The 16388-nt window shown below is 41.3% G+C and overlaps 1 protein-coding gene across 3 annotated transcripts in view; it reads left to right on the top strand.

The window, feature by feature from the left end:
• LOC137616310 (deoxyribodipyrimidine photo-lyase-like) overlaps positions 1 to 8468 on the top strand; it is a 107680-nt gene extending 99212 nt beyond the window's left edge. For 2 of the 3 annotated variants that reach the window (XM_068345956.1, XM_068345958.1), the window contains exon 11: positions 1390 to 8468. In XM_068345956.1, coding sequence (XP_068202057.1) covers positions 1390 to 1556 — 167 coding nt within the window. In that variant the 3' untranslated portion in view covers positions 1557 to 8468. The remainder of the gene's footprint in view (positions 1 to 1389) is intronic. The other variant, XM_068345957.1, reaches the window with a different exon arrangement.
• The last annotated feature ends 7920 nt before the right edge of the window (positions 8469 to 16388 follow it).

Raw genomic sequence — 16388 nt, 5'->3', positions numbered from 1 at the left:
TATTCCTTTGAAATGGTGCATAAGGAGCATTTCACTGGGCGGCACAGGGATTGAGCCCAGAAATAGATTTTTCCTTCGTCAAAATCGCTTTTTTACCCTTAGGTAAGAGGAGTCATTATAAGGATTGTTTGTGAAAATTATTATATCTAACTTCAACTACCATCTTGAATCTTATTATTTTAAAGGTTTCTATTGCTGTACCATTATTATTTGTTTGTGTTGTGCTTTTGCATTGGATATTTTGATTTTATTTCTTTATTGTTATGAATTATTCAGGTATGTCTTCGTAGTTTGTTAAAAGTAAATTTGTAGGGACTATAAGGTCAATAAGTTTTACACTGTCAAAGTTGAAAACTGTAGCATCTGTGGAGAAGTAGGAGAGATCTAGCCAGGCTACTTCCTTTACGAGGGCAGACATATCCCAGTTTTCTGTCTGCCTTCATGTGAAATACATTCCTTGTTGTTTCACATGCACCTAGTCAAATCATTGTGCCAGTAGTAAATGAGTTTCAACAGATGACTTACTTTATATGAAACAAGAAGTAAAAGCAAATTTAAAACATAAGAAAAGAGAAAGGTGTGTCTGTATTTAGTCTGTTTTTAGTCCTCAGGTGTCCTCTTTCTCCGCTGCTATTATTTCCCCTGCCATTCAGGTTACATTTAGGTTAGGTCAGGTGCTTCTTAAAGCACCTCCTGCATCCCCAAATCCGTAACCTGACCTAGCTTAGGAGATGTAGCCTGAATGATGATGATGATGCTTTAGCATAGATAATTTCCAACATGTTATGGTCTACACCTCTCTTGACCGTAATGAATTATGAGATGACAACCACCCCTTAGTGATATTTATACCTATTCTATGGAAACAATTACAGGAAATGAAAAAATGTAGATAATACAGAGAAAAGTAAAGATAATTAAAACTAATTTTCACAAAAATATGTTAATTGTAACAGCAAAAGTATGCAAAGCATCTGTGTAGTATGGCTTGTAAATTTACATAGTTCATCATAAAGTAATTCATATGTCTCACGATTCTAGATTATTACTAAAGACATTATTAAGATGAATACTGGGATGTGTCTTGAATACATTTACTCCTATGAAATTTAGCCAGAGTGAAATAATTCAACATTTCAGGGCTGGTACACTCCTTGTGAGAGTGGTTCTTGATTATTGTAAATTATCATTTTGCCAATTCTTGAAACTTTTGCTCTTAACTTTATCTGTCCATAACCGTGCATTACAGTCCTCTATATGTAAGATATTATTTCTCTCTTTGTATGATCCACTAAAATGTTATATGTAAAGAATGCCATTATCTCATGATTGAATTTTATTCCAAGAAATTTGATTTCCAATTATTGTTGATGGTATTTTTCTCTTCAGGCATAATGTGGTGCATATGTGGTGTTCACGACCGCCAGTTTCCGGAGCGACCGATATATGGCAAGGTTCGCTACGTTGGCTATGAAGGATACAGAAAGCGATTCAATGTTGATCTCTTTGTTTCTAGATATGGAGCAAGGAAGCACAGGTATAATCCTCCTTACTGATAGAAAATGTTTCATCATTCCATCATCCACCAAAGTGTTTAGTCTCATTCACTTGAAGGATATGGCTAGGAAACAATTCCCCTTGTTCCTTGGGAAATTCTCATCTATCCTTCCCCACACAAGTCTTTTTTTTATAGAATCTCAGGTTATGGTAATATGGTTTATACATTTGTATTATATATACCAAGTCCAGCATCATTTTAACTTTCATAGATTTTTAACTTTAACAAAAAAATTGCAATAAGAAGAGCAAGCTTTCTACTTGCTTGATACTCAAATGAAATTGATTAAAATACTCTTATTTTCTTTTCTTGTGTATCTTATATATTGTTTAGTATTTATTCTTTTATATTTTTGTACAGTGCTTCAATCCGTAACTTTAATTTGTTGATTTTACAGTATATAATTTACTGTACATCTATAGAGAATAATGACTGACTTGCAACTATTGAAAAGACTTAGACTTTACTTTTCTTTATGATGACCTCCAATTTGTTTGTTATACAAACTCATCATGTACTATTGCACATTTGTGGTCTTTAAATGTTCTTAAATACTCAGTTCCTGATTGACATCCTGATTCACATTGGTAAAAATATTGCCTTCTTAGATCTACTTTTCTTTCAGCAAGTTTTTTTTCCTGGACACTCGTTCTAGGTACCAAGAGAACTTAGGGATTTGGTGGCCTAATTGGTAATGTCCTTGCCTGGTGATTGCCAGATTGGTGTTCATCCCGCTCAAGCTTGTTTGTTCCTTTGGTCGCTACAACCTCACCATCCTTGTGAGATGAGGATGGGGGTTTTTGGGGGGAGCCTAAAGGTATATCTGCTGAGTCATCAGCAGCCATTGCTTAGCCCTCCCTGGTCCAAGCTTGGGCAGAGAGGGGGCTTGGGTGCTGGTCATATGCATATGCTCAGTCTCAAGGGCATTGTCCTTCTTGATAGGGCAGTGTCATTTTCCCTTGCCTCCTCCATTCATGAGTGTCCTTTAAACCGTTAAACTACCCCTCTGGCTCACCCTCCTCTTTCCAACCCCAACTGCAGAGGTACCACAATTTGGTGACATCCCTTGCACATCATGGTTGGTAACTATGCACAATTTCCTCTGTGTGAAAGGCTTTTCTTGAGGCACTGTACAGATGTCTGGATACCTACGAAGATCCTCTGCAGTTGTCTACCAGGGGAAGTGGGCCATCTTCTGCGATTAGTGTTGCAGAAGGGATACTCATCCAGTCAAAGCCTCCCTACAATTGATTGGTGATTTTCTCATCTACCTTCATTGGGACAAGCTCCTCTGTCTCCCTGATTAAAGGCTATCACTCAGCCTTGAGCCAATTATTCAGACTGGAAGGCTTAGACCTTTCATCTTAATGGGAATTTTCTATGCTCATTAGGAGCTTTGAACAATTTTGTCCTCCTATGGATCCCAAACCTCTGAAATGGTACATCATTCGAGACCTCGGGTCTCTCAAACAGACCCTGTATAAACTCTGGAGAAGGGCGTCTGATAGAGATCTAACCCTCAAGACTGTATATCTGGCAGTCTTAGTCTCAGCAAAGAAAATAGCCAAGCTACATTCCATTTCATATGTCATGAGGCATTCCAAAGGATGGAAGGAGGAGTCCTTCACGTTCCAGAATTTGTGGCCAAGACCCAGAACCCAGTCGTTCATGACTACAGGTTTGCGTCCTCCATCTCTTGTCTACAAAAAGTGACTTGGGAATGGGGATGACTTGCTTCTCTGCTCTGTCAGGGCACTTTGATGATACCTCAAGAGTACTCTGAGCTTCAGACTGGATTGCTAGAGACTCCTCCTCAGCATCAAAAGGGTGAAGAAGGTATCCAAGAACATTGTTTAGTTATGGCTTTTTGAGATGATCAGACATTCCTATTCTGTAACCAGTTAGAGGATGGAAGAACCATTCAGAGCTCAACCACTTGAAGTCATGGGTATCAGATTATTATTATTACTTGCTAAGCTAGTTGGAAAAGCAGGATGCTATAAGCCTAGAGGCCCCAACATGGAAAGTAGCCCACTGAGGAAAGGAAACAAGGAAAAATAAAATATTTTAAGAACAGTAACAACATTGAAATAAATATTTCCTATATAAATTATAAAAACTTGAACAAAACAAGAGAAAGAGAAATTAGATAGAATTGTGTGCTTGAGTGTACCCTCAAGCAGGAGAACTATAACTCAACATAGTGGAAGACCATGGTACAGAGGCTAGGGCACTACCCAAGACTAGGGAACATTGGTTTGATTTTAGAGTGTCCTTCTCCTAGAAGAGCTGCTTATCATAGCTAAAGAGTCTCTTCTACCCTTACCAAGAGGAAAGTGGCCACTGAACAATTACATTGCTGTAGTTAACCCCTTAGGTGAAGAAGAATTATTTGGCAATCTTAGTGTTGTCAGGTGTATGAGGATGGAGAGGAATCTGTAATGAATAGGCCAGACTATTTGGTGTATATGTAGGCAAATGGAAAGTGAACCGTAATCAAAGAGAAGGATCCAATGTAGTACTGTCTGGCCAGTCAAAGGACCCCGTAACTCTCTAGTTGTAGTATCTCAATGGGTGGCTGATGCCACCTGTTGTTGGGACAAATCTGGCAATGCCAGACAACTTTCACTACCCTCAAATCCTTTGATACCTTTATCCTTAGACTGGTGGTAACTGCTCAGCAGGTGTAGCAAACCTAGCTTCTTCACAGGATAAGAAGCATCTTGGCCAGTCTAGAATGATAGGTAAGAATGTCAGGCTTTTTCCTCTTTATTCCTCTCCCTTTGGGATGCAGATAACCCTCATGATGCAGTAACTTTTCTTTACAGACAAGTCTTGTTTAAAACTATCCCCCAGGATGGATGGAAATCCAATTCTCATAAAATGACTATACATTCAAACAGCATATCATTCACACAGATATAGGTTCTTCAAAGACCATCTAACGGTGACCTGGTGGGGATTTAGCGTAACACCAGCAACATCATGCTCACGTCATTACGAGATTGATAGGATTTATCACTTCTGCTCCTGTACAGGGCCAAGTGCCTTGACAAATCTTGGGAAAGAAAACCAGCCAGTTTGGTTACAGGGATTTCCTCCCTCCTAAGGATAAGTCTCCTATTGAAGGACGATGATTTATATTCATATCGGGAGATATCACATATTTTTCATGCAATTTGTATTTTTCCTAACTAAACAAACCAGAATCCCATAAGTTACACTGTTTGCCTCTGCCACCCCACAAGTCGTAGGTCTAAGGTCAAAGCGAAAGCTTTGCTGACTTGTTAGGTGGACGGGGCTTACCCTCCACCCACCAGCAACTATAACCACTTAAATAAAAGTTTATTCAGCTTTTTTGGCTTTGCCAAAATCTTACCAAAAAGACTAGTTTGTATAGATTACAGTCTATTCAAAATTTGTAATTTTTCATTCCGAGTTTTAACATTACTCCATGACAACGAGCCTCTCAAAATGTTGGGTGCCCGGCCATTCGGAACCCTTAAGCTCACTGGGGAAAAATTTGCTTTTACTGGATATAGTAATTTGAAGAGTTCTTTTGAGGAACTTGACCCTCCATCCTAAACTGTAAGTCATGCAGTTATAAATGATGAGTTTATCCAACAAACCTATGTAATTTTTAAAGCTGAGATTGTGTATGTTTACAAAAACTAATCATAGATATGATATCCTACTTCCAGCCCCTCTTTTTTTCTTAGCCATACGTAAATACATAAATGAGGTTCTTGCTGATATATAATACTGTGTTCGACGATGTGTATGTACTCTAGGGTACTATTGAACAGCCAACAGATATTTCACTTGTTAATCAGGAATGAAGGGTTTATGAACATTCTAAGACCACAAATAAGGTCGCTGATAAATGATGGATTTGTGCACAAAATCTATCTTTTTCAGTTACATTTTGTACAAATCGTCAGCTAGCATGTGGATACTGAAGAAGTTGTAATACAGCTCTCATTACAATATTTGATAAAATAGAAAACTCCCCATTTTTCATGTAGGATTATAAAGTTATTGATTAATTTTAGCAATTTTGGTATTATTCTTTTATAGCTTACCATCTTTAAGTTTCATATGTGCATGCTAAATTATTATTCTTAAAGTATATTTATGAAATACTGGATTTTAACTGAAAGTCCTATGATTGAGTAGAAATTTTTAGCCATTTAGGATTCTGAAAAGTATTGACCTTATTAGCTCTGTAAACTTTACAAGGTATTTGATACATTTTTTTCTTTTTTGTAACTTACTTTTCGGGCTATATTTTGAGTAGATCCTGGATATCTGAGTGGATTTTTTTTTCTCAAAATTATTGTAGATACCGGAGTTACAATTTTACAAGTAGAGTCTCATCCCTGGTTTGTGTGTGTGTGTGTGTGTATAACTTGTGTATTGTTATTGGTATAAAAATTTTACATTGAGTGTGCTGTTTGCAAGATGAACTATCCAGAATGAAGTCCATTTCAGCCAGTAACGTGAGTCTAATAATCTTTTGAGTTAAATTTCATATATATGTTGGAATTTCTGTTGAAACAATGGTTCAAAGTTATTTATAATATTTATTGATATAGAGGTCTTTGTGGTGGTCAGAGGATTTGTTACATTTTTATATTAGCAGATTTTCTTGAATACAGTACAGTATTGTAATTGCTTTTATCAACATCCTGTGGAATGTCCGTCCATTTTAAATATCCAACTGGAGAGATTTTATACCTTGTACTGAATAGTATTGATATTTTATCATACCACTGAACTACAGAAATGGTCAAAGAACAGATGTGATTATTCAAAAGAGAAACTAGTGCCTCACATTCAAACTATTTGGTTGTGAGTGAGGAGTTGTGAACATTATACTGTATTTTAAGAAAAATATCATCGTACTACCCAAGAGATTAAATTACATTTTAATAGGAAAAAATCCCATTAGTTCTCACTCTTGCCATTCATTTTAAAGCTTTTGACATAACCATTCTTCACATTGTGATGTCTCTTATCTATTTAGTCATAATTCATTTCTACAGAGGGTTATACATTCATTATTTGTGCTTTGCTGATATTGATAATTGAATGTGGCACCTCCATTTTACTTCCAAGCATGATTCATATAATGTTTTATGTAGATTTCCTGCTCTCTAGGTTCGTTTTAAACCATTTTGCTCTTTCACCTTTTAAGTATTCTACCTCTTTTTGAGATGCATTTCTTCACCTTGATTACCATTGATAAGAACACTAGATAGATTCCTTTGACTACTGTATTCCTTTTGAATCAGAGGATATTTCCTTTTGGTTTTCCCAGTTCATAAAGTGACTTAAGAGTTTTATTTTATTTGACTCTGATACCTATTTTCTGGTGTTAGAAAGTTTTGGCCTCATTTTTGCACTGCCTCACAACCTCCATTTATTTAATTGTGTGAAAGGATGTTTTTTTTACCTCTTCCACTTTGGTATGAAGCTTGTCATCTAAGAAACCCTTCCTATTTTGGCAGCTTTCTTTTCCATGTCATAGCCCTGATTGCAATGCAGGCTCACTTCTAAGGAATATACCTCAGATGTACTTAGACATTTGGCTTGTCTTTCCAGCAAACGAGACCAACTTTCTTTGTCTACTTCAAGAGAATCTTTCCCTATCTGGAAAAATATTTGCCAATGAGCTTATGATTATTTTAAATTTAACATTGTTTTTTGTAAATGCTTGCAAAATTGCATTACATTTTTATTTTGTAGTTTTATTAAGGCATTATTTATCATAATGAAAGTTTGGAAGGGAATTTTTACTCTTCCCAATTTAAGCAAATTTAAGATGGTTCTTAGCTGGATTGTCCCTTCTCTTCAATATAAAGGGTCTTCTGAAATCTGTTAATCCTAGTAACACTGATTTTTATGATTTACTTATTACGGGTAATGGTAATCTGATGTTGCTCATTCTCATATTTATTAGATATATAGTGGAAGGATGATTTTTTATATTATCCTCTACTTTATACTGTACATGCATTGAGATACAGTATACTGAATGTCAAAATGTTAGATCTCTATAACATAGTCCAGATTATCAAGAATTAGCAAGGAAATAGTATATATTTTGAACACCACGTATAAACATTTTATATTAAAATACAAAGGCAAATTATTAACTTACAACATTGCTCGTCTTTAGCGAATAGCTTAAAGGATGCTGTTGCGTGTATCTTTGGTATGGTGTATTTACAGTGTAACATGCATGACACCATACATGGTACTTATTGTTCTTTGCTGCCTTTCATTGGCCCCGAGATTCACTGCCTTAACCCATTTACCCTTCCAACAATCCTTTCATTTTTGCTTCTTGCTTAGCCCTTCTATTTCTTTACCTTGCCCCAGTTTTGACTCCTAGTTCAAGTACAAATCCTTTTTGGTAAACTTATGAGAGTCAAGGAGTGTAACTCACTGGTATTTTTCAACTGATTGTAATTAGAATCTGTGTGGGTTATGTGGTTCTTTACCAAAATGTTAAAAAGCAAGGTTTGATGATGGAATTCCACTGTGAGGAAATTGTTTAGCTTTTAAAAATATATGATTAAATCTTGTAGAGCTAAATAATGTACTGAATATATTTTGTATCATTATCTAGAAGGGTCATTAAATGCATTCTTAGATTTTGAGGTATGACCTCCATTTCACTCATAGATGATATGGTTTTCATTATGTTTCAGAGTTTATATTAATGCACAAACTATCCTACAGTTTTAAAAATTTCCCATTACCTTACGGATTCCTTAAAAAGGAAAAATATAAATTTTTTGGGATTGGATCTCGATCTGATGTTTTGGGTTTTGGATATTAAGCTTTAATTTTCAATATTTAACTTAGCCGGTGATTATATAGCTGCAACTCTGTTGCTCGACAGACAACTCTACGGAAAAACTCGCCAGCGATCGCTACACAGGTTGCGGGTGTGCCCAACAGCGCCATCTGTCGACCAGATACCCAGTTCTCAATGTAAACAAAGACTCAATTTTCTCTCTGTCGCCGTGTCGGCAAGACGTACTTTACTCGCTGTTGCTAAACTGGAGTTTTTCACATCTAATTGGTGAAGTACTATATTCTAGTTTTGAGCTTTTGCTGTGCAGGGTTTTTCTTCACACAAATCCTTGAACTCTTTTTGATAACGGATTCTTTGTTGATCACTTTTTGATCGTTTTTTGGAATTTCCCTTGACCAATTCAAAATGGCTGACCCTTCACAAGTCCCCAAATTTAGGAAATGCAATGCTAGGGACTGTTTTAGGCGTCTTCCGAAGGCTTCTATCGACCCTCACACTGTTTGTTCCAATTGTCGGGATAAAACCTGTCAATTGGAAGATCGGTGTGAGGAGTGCGTTGGCCTTTCGGAATTCGATTTTATCGAATTTCAAAAGTACACACGTAGGCTAGAGAGAGATAGAGTTAGGAGAAGTTCTTCTCGTTCTATTGATGTATCCTCTCCTCATGCCCCACAACCTATTCCTTCCCCTGTAGTGGTTGCTCCTAACCCCCCTCCTGGCACTCAGGAACCATCGATGGCTGATATGATGCGTGCCATCCAGGCTCTGGGTGAGAGAGTTGAGTCCCTTGCTAGTGACCGTAATCAGCTCATGGCGGATGTGAAGGAGCTTAAGTGCCAAAGTGCAGTGGGAAGTGCTAAAGTGCCAAGTGATAGTGTTGTGGACAGTGTTGCGCTTGAGGGTTCGTCTGTTCGTGCCTGTCGTCCTCCTAGTCCGGGACCTCTTGCAAGCTCCCAAGTCCAGGGGAGAAGCAATGTCGTACGACGCATGGGTTCGAGAGGCTTTAATCAGCGAACAGACGTTCCCTCCGTGGTATCGGGCGTATCTACCCAAGATCGCTCCTACCTAACTAAGACGAGAGAGCCCATTTATACCTCGTCTTCTGAAGGTGTTTCTCGCAAGAAACTTTGGACCAAGGTCTCGCGACCGTTAAAACGTAAATCGGTCCCTTCAGCACAAGTCCAACGGCCCGGTTGTAGCCACTGGGTCAGTTCGAACTCGTTGCCGTCATCCGATGACTGCTCACCGCCTAAGAGAGGCAAAGCGGTACCGCTTCAGACAGTAACACCGTCTGTCGCCGCACCTGCTCCCGTAGACCCTAAGTGGTCTCTACTGCAAGACATGCAGTCTAAACTTACGTCTCTGATGCAGGACTTTCGTGCGGAGAAGGTTGCTGCCGTACCAGCTAGTGCAGTACCTAGCCTACAACCCTCCACGCGATCGGTTGTGCGTCCTGTGGACGCTGAGGTAACCTTCTCACGCACACCAGTTGAGAGAGTTCCTCCACCCATGCGTTCCAGTTTGATCTGCCAGCCGCATGTTGACGTTAAGCGACGCACGGAGGTTGCCGTTGACGTTCTGGATGTTCAACAACCGTCAGAGTTGCTTTGTTTTGACGCGGTGCGTCAACCTCCGCAACCCAGTGTGGTTTCCACTGCGCACCCACATCAGTCTAGACAGTCTGGAGTAGACGCTGTGCGTCCCCGCGCTACCATGGTTGTTGCCAGCTCACAGACTGGGCAGCAGTTCCATGACGTTGCGTCCGGCTCAGTCACGCATGCACCAGTGCGACCGGACTCAGCGAACCAGCCGTTACCCACTCCGTTGCCGTTTCCTCATCAGTTGTCGGATGAGGAACTTTCTGATGATGATGTTGCTGCACATATAGATGAACCACAATCAGAATTGGACGAGCCTAAGTCTACTCAACCCTCTTTGGACTTTAGAAAAGTTTTGGCCATTTTCAAAGAGCTGTTTTCTGACCAGTTTGTTTCTGTGGCTCCTCGTTCTCCGCCTTCAGAGTTTGTTTTAGGCATGCCGTCTACCACTCCTGCCTTTACTAGACTCGTCCTCGCACGCTCGTCCAAGAGAGCTTTGCGGGTGATAGGAGAATGGTTGCAGTCCAAGAAGAGTTTAGGGAAGACAGCCTTTGCTTTTCCCCCTGCTAGACTCTCTTCTAGATCGAGCGTCTGGTATGCCACGGGAGAAGTTCTCGGCTTGGGAGTTCCTGCCTCTGCCCAGGGCGACTTCTCAAGTCTTGTAGACTCTCCCCGCCGCCTTGCCATGAGACGCTCAAAGATATGTTGGTCATCTTCAGACCTGGACCACCTTTTGAAAGGAATCTTTAGGGCCTTCGAAGTTTTTAACTTCTTAGACTGGTGTCTAGGAGCCCTAAGCAGGAAGATCTCTTCGACAGATAAAGAGACTTCCTTGCTCATTATGTCCTGCATGGACAAGGCCGTACGTGATGGGTCTAATGAGCTTGCTGCATCATTTGTGTCCGGAGTCCTAAAAAAGCAAGAAAATCTCTGCTCATTCCTTTCTGCTGGAGTTACACCGTGCCAGAGATCCGAGCTTCTCTTTGCTCCTCTTTCCAAGTGCCTTTTTCCAGAAGTCCTGATTAAGGAAATAGCCGCTTCGTTAGTGCAGAAGGACACTCACGATCTTGTTGCGTCCTCAGCTCGCAAAGCTCCCCCTTTGCCTACCTTGTCAGCTAGACCAAGGATGGACACTCCAGCGTCTCGTTTTATTCCGCCCTTTCGTGGCAGAGCCTCCAGCAGAGGAGGTGCTCGTGCCGAAGGGAAACGAGGGAAGAAGAAAGGATCCAAGTCCTATAAGGGCAGAGTCTGACTGCCCGCATCTTCAGACAGCAGTGGGAGCCAGACTCAAGAACTTCTGGCAGACCTGGGAGAAGAGAGGCGCAGATGCACAATCTGTGAAGTTGCTCAGAGAGGGGTACAAGATCCCTTTTGTACGGAAACCCCCTCTAGCAACGTCTCCCATCGATCTCTCTCCCAGGTACAGAGAGGAAGACAAGAGACGAGCCTTGAAACGGGAAGTGTCTCTTTTACTAGAGAAGGGAGCGGTGGTCAAAGTCTCGGACCTTCAATCTCCGGGATTCTACAACCGCCTCTTCTTGGTTTCAAAGAAGACAGGAGGGTGGAGGCCGGTGCTAGACGTCAGTGCTCTGAATGTCTTTGTCACAAAGCAGACGTTCTCCATGGAGACCACAAAGTCAGTCTTAGCAGCGGTCAGAAGGGAAGACTGGATGGTCTCATTAGATCTAAGGGACGCCTACTTCCACGTCCCCATCCACCCGGACTCCCAACCTTTTCTGAGATTCGTTTTCGAAAAGGTGGTCTACCAGTTTCAGGCCCTGTGCTTTGGCCTAAGCACAGCTCCTCTTGTGTTTACGAGGCTGATGAGGAATGTAGGCAAATTCCTCCATTTATCGGACATCCGAGCCTCCCTTTATTTGGACGACTGGCTTCTCAGAGCCTCTTCCAGTCGTCGCTGTCTGAAGGATCTAAAGTGGACTCTAGATCTGACCAAGGAATTGGGTCTCCTTGTCAATATGGAAAAGTCGCAACTGGTCCCATCCCAAACTATTGTGTATTTAGGGATGGAGATTCACAGTCTAGCTTTTCGGGCTTTTCCGTCGGCCCCCAGAATAAGCCAAGCCCAGTTATGCATCCAGAACATGCTGAAGAAGGAACACTGCTCAGTCAGGCAGTGGATGAGTCTGGTAGGGACGCTATCATCCCTGGAACTTTTTGTGTCATTAGGAAGACTACACCTCCGTCCTCTTCAATACCATCTAGCTTTTCACTGGAAAAAGGACAAGACGCTAGAAGCGGTCTCGATCCCCATTTCCGAAAAGATGAAGTCTTGTCTGACTTGGTGGAAGGACAGTATCAACCTCAGAGAGGGTCTTCCCCTGGCTGTTCAGACTCCCAACCACGTTCTCTTCTCGGACGCATCGGACGTAGGCTGGGGCGCGACATTAGACGGTCGGGAATGTTCAGGACTGTGGAACTCGAGTCAAAGGATCATGCATATCAACTGCAAGGAGCTGCTGGCAGTACATCTGGCCTTGAAAAGCTTCAGGTCTCTCCTTCAAGGCAAAGTGGTGGAAGTGAACTCGGACAACACCACTGCCTTGGCGTACATCTCCAAGCAAGGAGGGACCCACTCACTGACGTTGTACGAGATCGCAAGGGACCTGCTCATCTGGTCTAAAGGTCAAGACATAACACTTGTAACGAGGTTCATCCAAGGCAACTTGAATGTCATGGCAGATTGTCTCAGTCGGAAAGGGCAAGTAATTCCAACAGAATGGACCCTCCACAAGGATGTATGCATGAGACTTTGGGCCACTTGGGGCCAACCAACCATAGATCTCTTTGCAACCTCGATGACCAAGAGGCTCCCAATATATTGCTCACCAGTCCCAGACCCAGCAGCAATACATATAGATGCCTTTCTCCTAGATTGGTCACATCTAGATCTATACGCATTCCCACCGTTCAAGATTGTCAACAAGGTACTGCAGAAGTTCGCCTCTCACGAAGGGACAAGGTTGACGCTAGTTGCTCCCCTCTGGCCCGCGAGAGAATGGTTCACCGAGGTACTTCGATGGCTAGTAGACGTCCCCAGAAGTCTTCCTCTAAGGGTGGACCTTCTACGTCAGCCACACGTAAAGAAGGTACACCAAAGCCTCCACGCTCTTCGTCTGACTGCCTTCAGACTATCGAAAGACTCTCGAGAGCTAGAGGCTTTTCGAAGGAGGCAGCCAGTGCGATTGCTAGAGCAAGGAGAGCATCCACCCTTAGAGTCTACCAATCGAAGTGGGAAGTCTTCCGAAACTGGTGCAAGTCAGTCTCTGTATCCTCGACCAGTACCTCTGTAGCTCAAATAGCTGACTTTCTCTTATACCTGAGAAAAGGACGATCCCTTTCAGCTCCCACTATCAAGGGCTACAGAAGCATGTTGGCATCGGTCTTCCGGCATAGAGGCTTAGATCTTTCCAACAATAAAGATCTTCAGGACCTCCTTAAGTCTTTTGAGACCACGAAGGAGCGTCGTTTGGTTACACCTGGTTGGAATTTAGACGTGGTACTAAGATTCCTCATGTCAGACAGGTTTGAGCCATTACAATCAGCCTCCCTGAAAGATCTCACTTTAAAGACACTTTTCCTGGTATGCTTAGCCACAGCTAAAAGAGTCAGTGAGATTCATGCCTTCAGCAAGAACATCGGATTTTCGTCAGAAAAAGCTACATGTTCGCTACAACTTGGTTTTCTAGCCAAAAATGAGCTGCCTTCTCGACCTTGGCCGAAATCGTTCGATATTCCCAGCTTATCGAATATGGTAGGCAATGAACTAGAAAGAGTCTTATGCCCTGTGAGAGCTCTTAAGTTCTATTTAAAGCGAACTAAACCTTTACGAGGCCAATCTGAAGCTTTATGGTGTTCAGTTAAGAAACCATCTTTGCCTATGTCAAAGAATGCTTTATCCTACTTTATCAGACTGTTAATACGAGAAGCTCATTCACATCTGAGTGAGGAAGACCAAGCATTGCTTAAGGTGAGGACACACGAAGTTAGAGCTATCGCAACTTCCGTGGCCTTTAAGCAAAATAGATCTCTGCGAAGTATAATGGACGCAACCTATTGGAGAAGCAAGTCAGTGTTCGCGTCATTTTACTTGAAGGATGTCCAGTCTCTTTACGAGGACTGCTACACACTGGGACCATTCGTAGCAGCGAGTGCAGTAGTGGGTGAGGGCTCAACCACTACAATTCCCTAATTCCATACCCTTTTAATCTTTCTCTTGAAATGTTTTTATTGTTGTTTTTTGGGTTGTCCGGAAGGCTAAGAAGCCTTTCGCATCCTGGTTGATTTGGCGGGTGGTCAAAGTCATTTCTTGAGAGCGCCTAGATTAGGGGTTTGATGAGGTCCTGTTGTATGGGTTGCAACCCTTGATACTTCAGATCCTAGGGGTCGATCAGCATCCTAAGAGGATCGCGAGGCTCCGTAAGGAAGACGTACTTAAAAGGCAGAGTAATTGTTCAAGTCGACTTCCTTACCAGGTACCTATTTATTTTGTTTTTGTTATTTTGATAACTTCTAAAATGAAATAAAAAAACTCTTAGCTCATAAAAGTGTAAACATATATTACTGGTCTCTACCCACCATCCTGGGTGTGAATCAGCTATATAATCACCGGCTAAGTTAAATATTGAAAAATGTTATTTTGATTATAAAATAAATTTTTGAATATACTTACCCGGTGATTATAAATTAAATGACCCTCCCTTCCTCCCCAATAGAGACGCAGTGGGACGAGGAGAAAATTGAGTCTTTGTTTACATTGAGAACTGGGTATCTGGTCGACAGATGGCGCTGTTGGGCACACCCGCAACCTGTGTAGCGATCGCTGGCGAGTTTTTCCGTAGAGTTGTCTGTCGAGCAACAGAGTTGCAGCTATATAATCACCGGGTAAGTATATTCAAAAATTTATTTTATAATCAAAATAACATTCTCTGTAATCTGTAAAACAGATTATTTTTATTTTGTTGGTTATATATAGATAGTTTTCATTCTGGATTTATACCATTTTGTTATAAAAAAAAAAATAAAACTTTTTTTATAATAAATTTTTACTTCCTGCAAATTCCTGAAGGGTTAAAAATAAATTTAAGATGAGAAATTATCATCCAAAATACATACATACATATACCAATGCACTTCCCCCAATTTTGGGGGGTAGCCAACATCAAGAAATGAAACAAAAACAAAAAGGGGACCTCTACTCTCTACGTTCCTCCGAGCCTGACAAGGGACTCGACCGATTTGAGCTGGTGCGGCTAGGGTACCACAGCCCACCCTCTCCCGTTATCCAACACAGATGAAGCTTCATAATGCTGAATCCCCTACTGCTGCTACCTCAGCAGTCATCTAAGGCATTGGAGGAAGCAGCAGGGCCTACCGGAACTGCGTCACAATCGCTCGCCATTCATTCCTGTTTCTAGCACGCTCTCTTGTCTCACATCTATCCTCCTATCACCCAGAGCTTTCTTCACTCCATCCATCCACCCAAACCTTGGCCTTCCTCTTGTACTTCTCCCATCAACTCTTGCATTCATCACCTTCTTTAGCAGACAGCCATTTTCCATTCTCTCAACATGGCCAAACCATCTCAACACATTCATATCCACTCTAGCTGCTAACTCATTTCTTACACCCGTTCTCACTCACCACTTCGTTCCTAACCCTATCTACTCGAGATACACCAGCCATACTCCTTAGACACCTCACCTCAAACACATTCAATTTCTGTCTCTCCATCACTTTCATTCCCCACAACTCCGATCCATACATCACAGTTGGTACAATCACTTTCTCATATAGAACTCTCTTTACATTCATGCCCAACCCTCTATTTTTTACTATTCCCTTAACTGCCCCCAACACTTTGCAACCTTCATTCACTCTCTGACGTACATCTGCTTCCACTCCACCATTTGCTGCAACAACAGACCCTAAGTACTTAAACTGATCCACCTCCTCAAGTAACTCCATTCAACATGACATTTAACCTTGCACCACCGTCCCTTCTCGTACATCTCATAACCTTACTCTTACCCACATTAACTCTCAACTTCCTTCTCTCACACACTCTTCCAAATTCTGTCACTCATCGGCCAAGCTTCTCTTCTGTGTCTGCAACCAGTACAGTATCATCCGTAAACAACAACTGATTTACCTCCCATTCATGGTCATTCTCGTCTACCAGTTTTGATCCTCGTCCAAGCACTCCTGTATCTACATCCTGTGAGACATCATCCAAAATACATGAGGTTAATATGTTTTACACTGGGACATTGACCAGAACTGCAGTCATGTCTACTCCATCATCGACTGGTGGATTACAAATGAGGTAGAGGTTGTTTGTGTCCTTATAATAAGTATACAATATTTTACTTATGCTATAAGATGTTCT

Source organism: Palaemon carinicauda, chromosome 22 (genome assembly GCF_036898095.1).
Source record: "Palaemon carinicauda isolate YSFRI2023 chromosome 22, ASM3689809v2, whole genome shotgun sequence".
NCBI classification, from domain to species: domain Eukaryota; kingdom Metazoa; phylum Arthropoda; class Malacostraca; order Decapoda; family Palaemonidae; genus Palaemon; species Palaemon carinicauda.
Note: the sequence above shows the minus strand (reverse complement) of the source record. Positions and strands in the feature narration are given on the sequence as shown.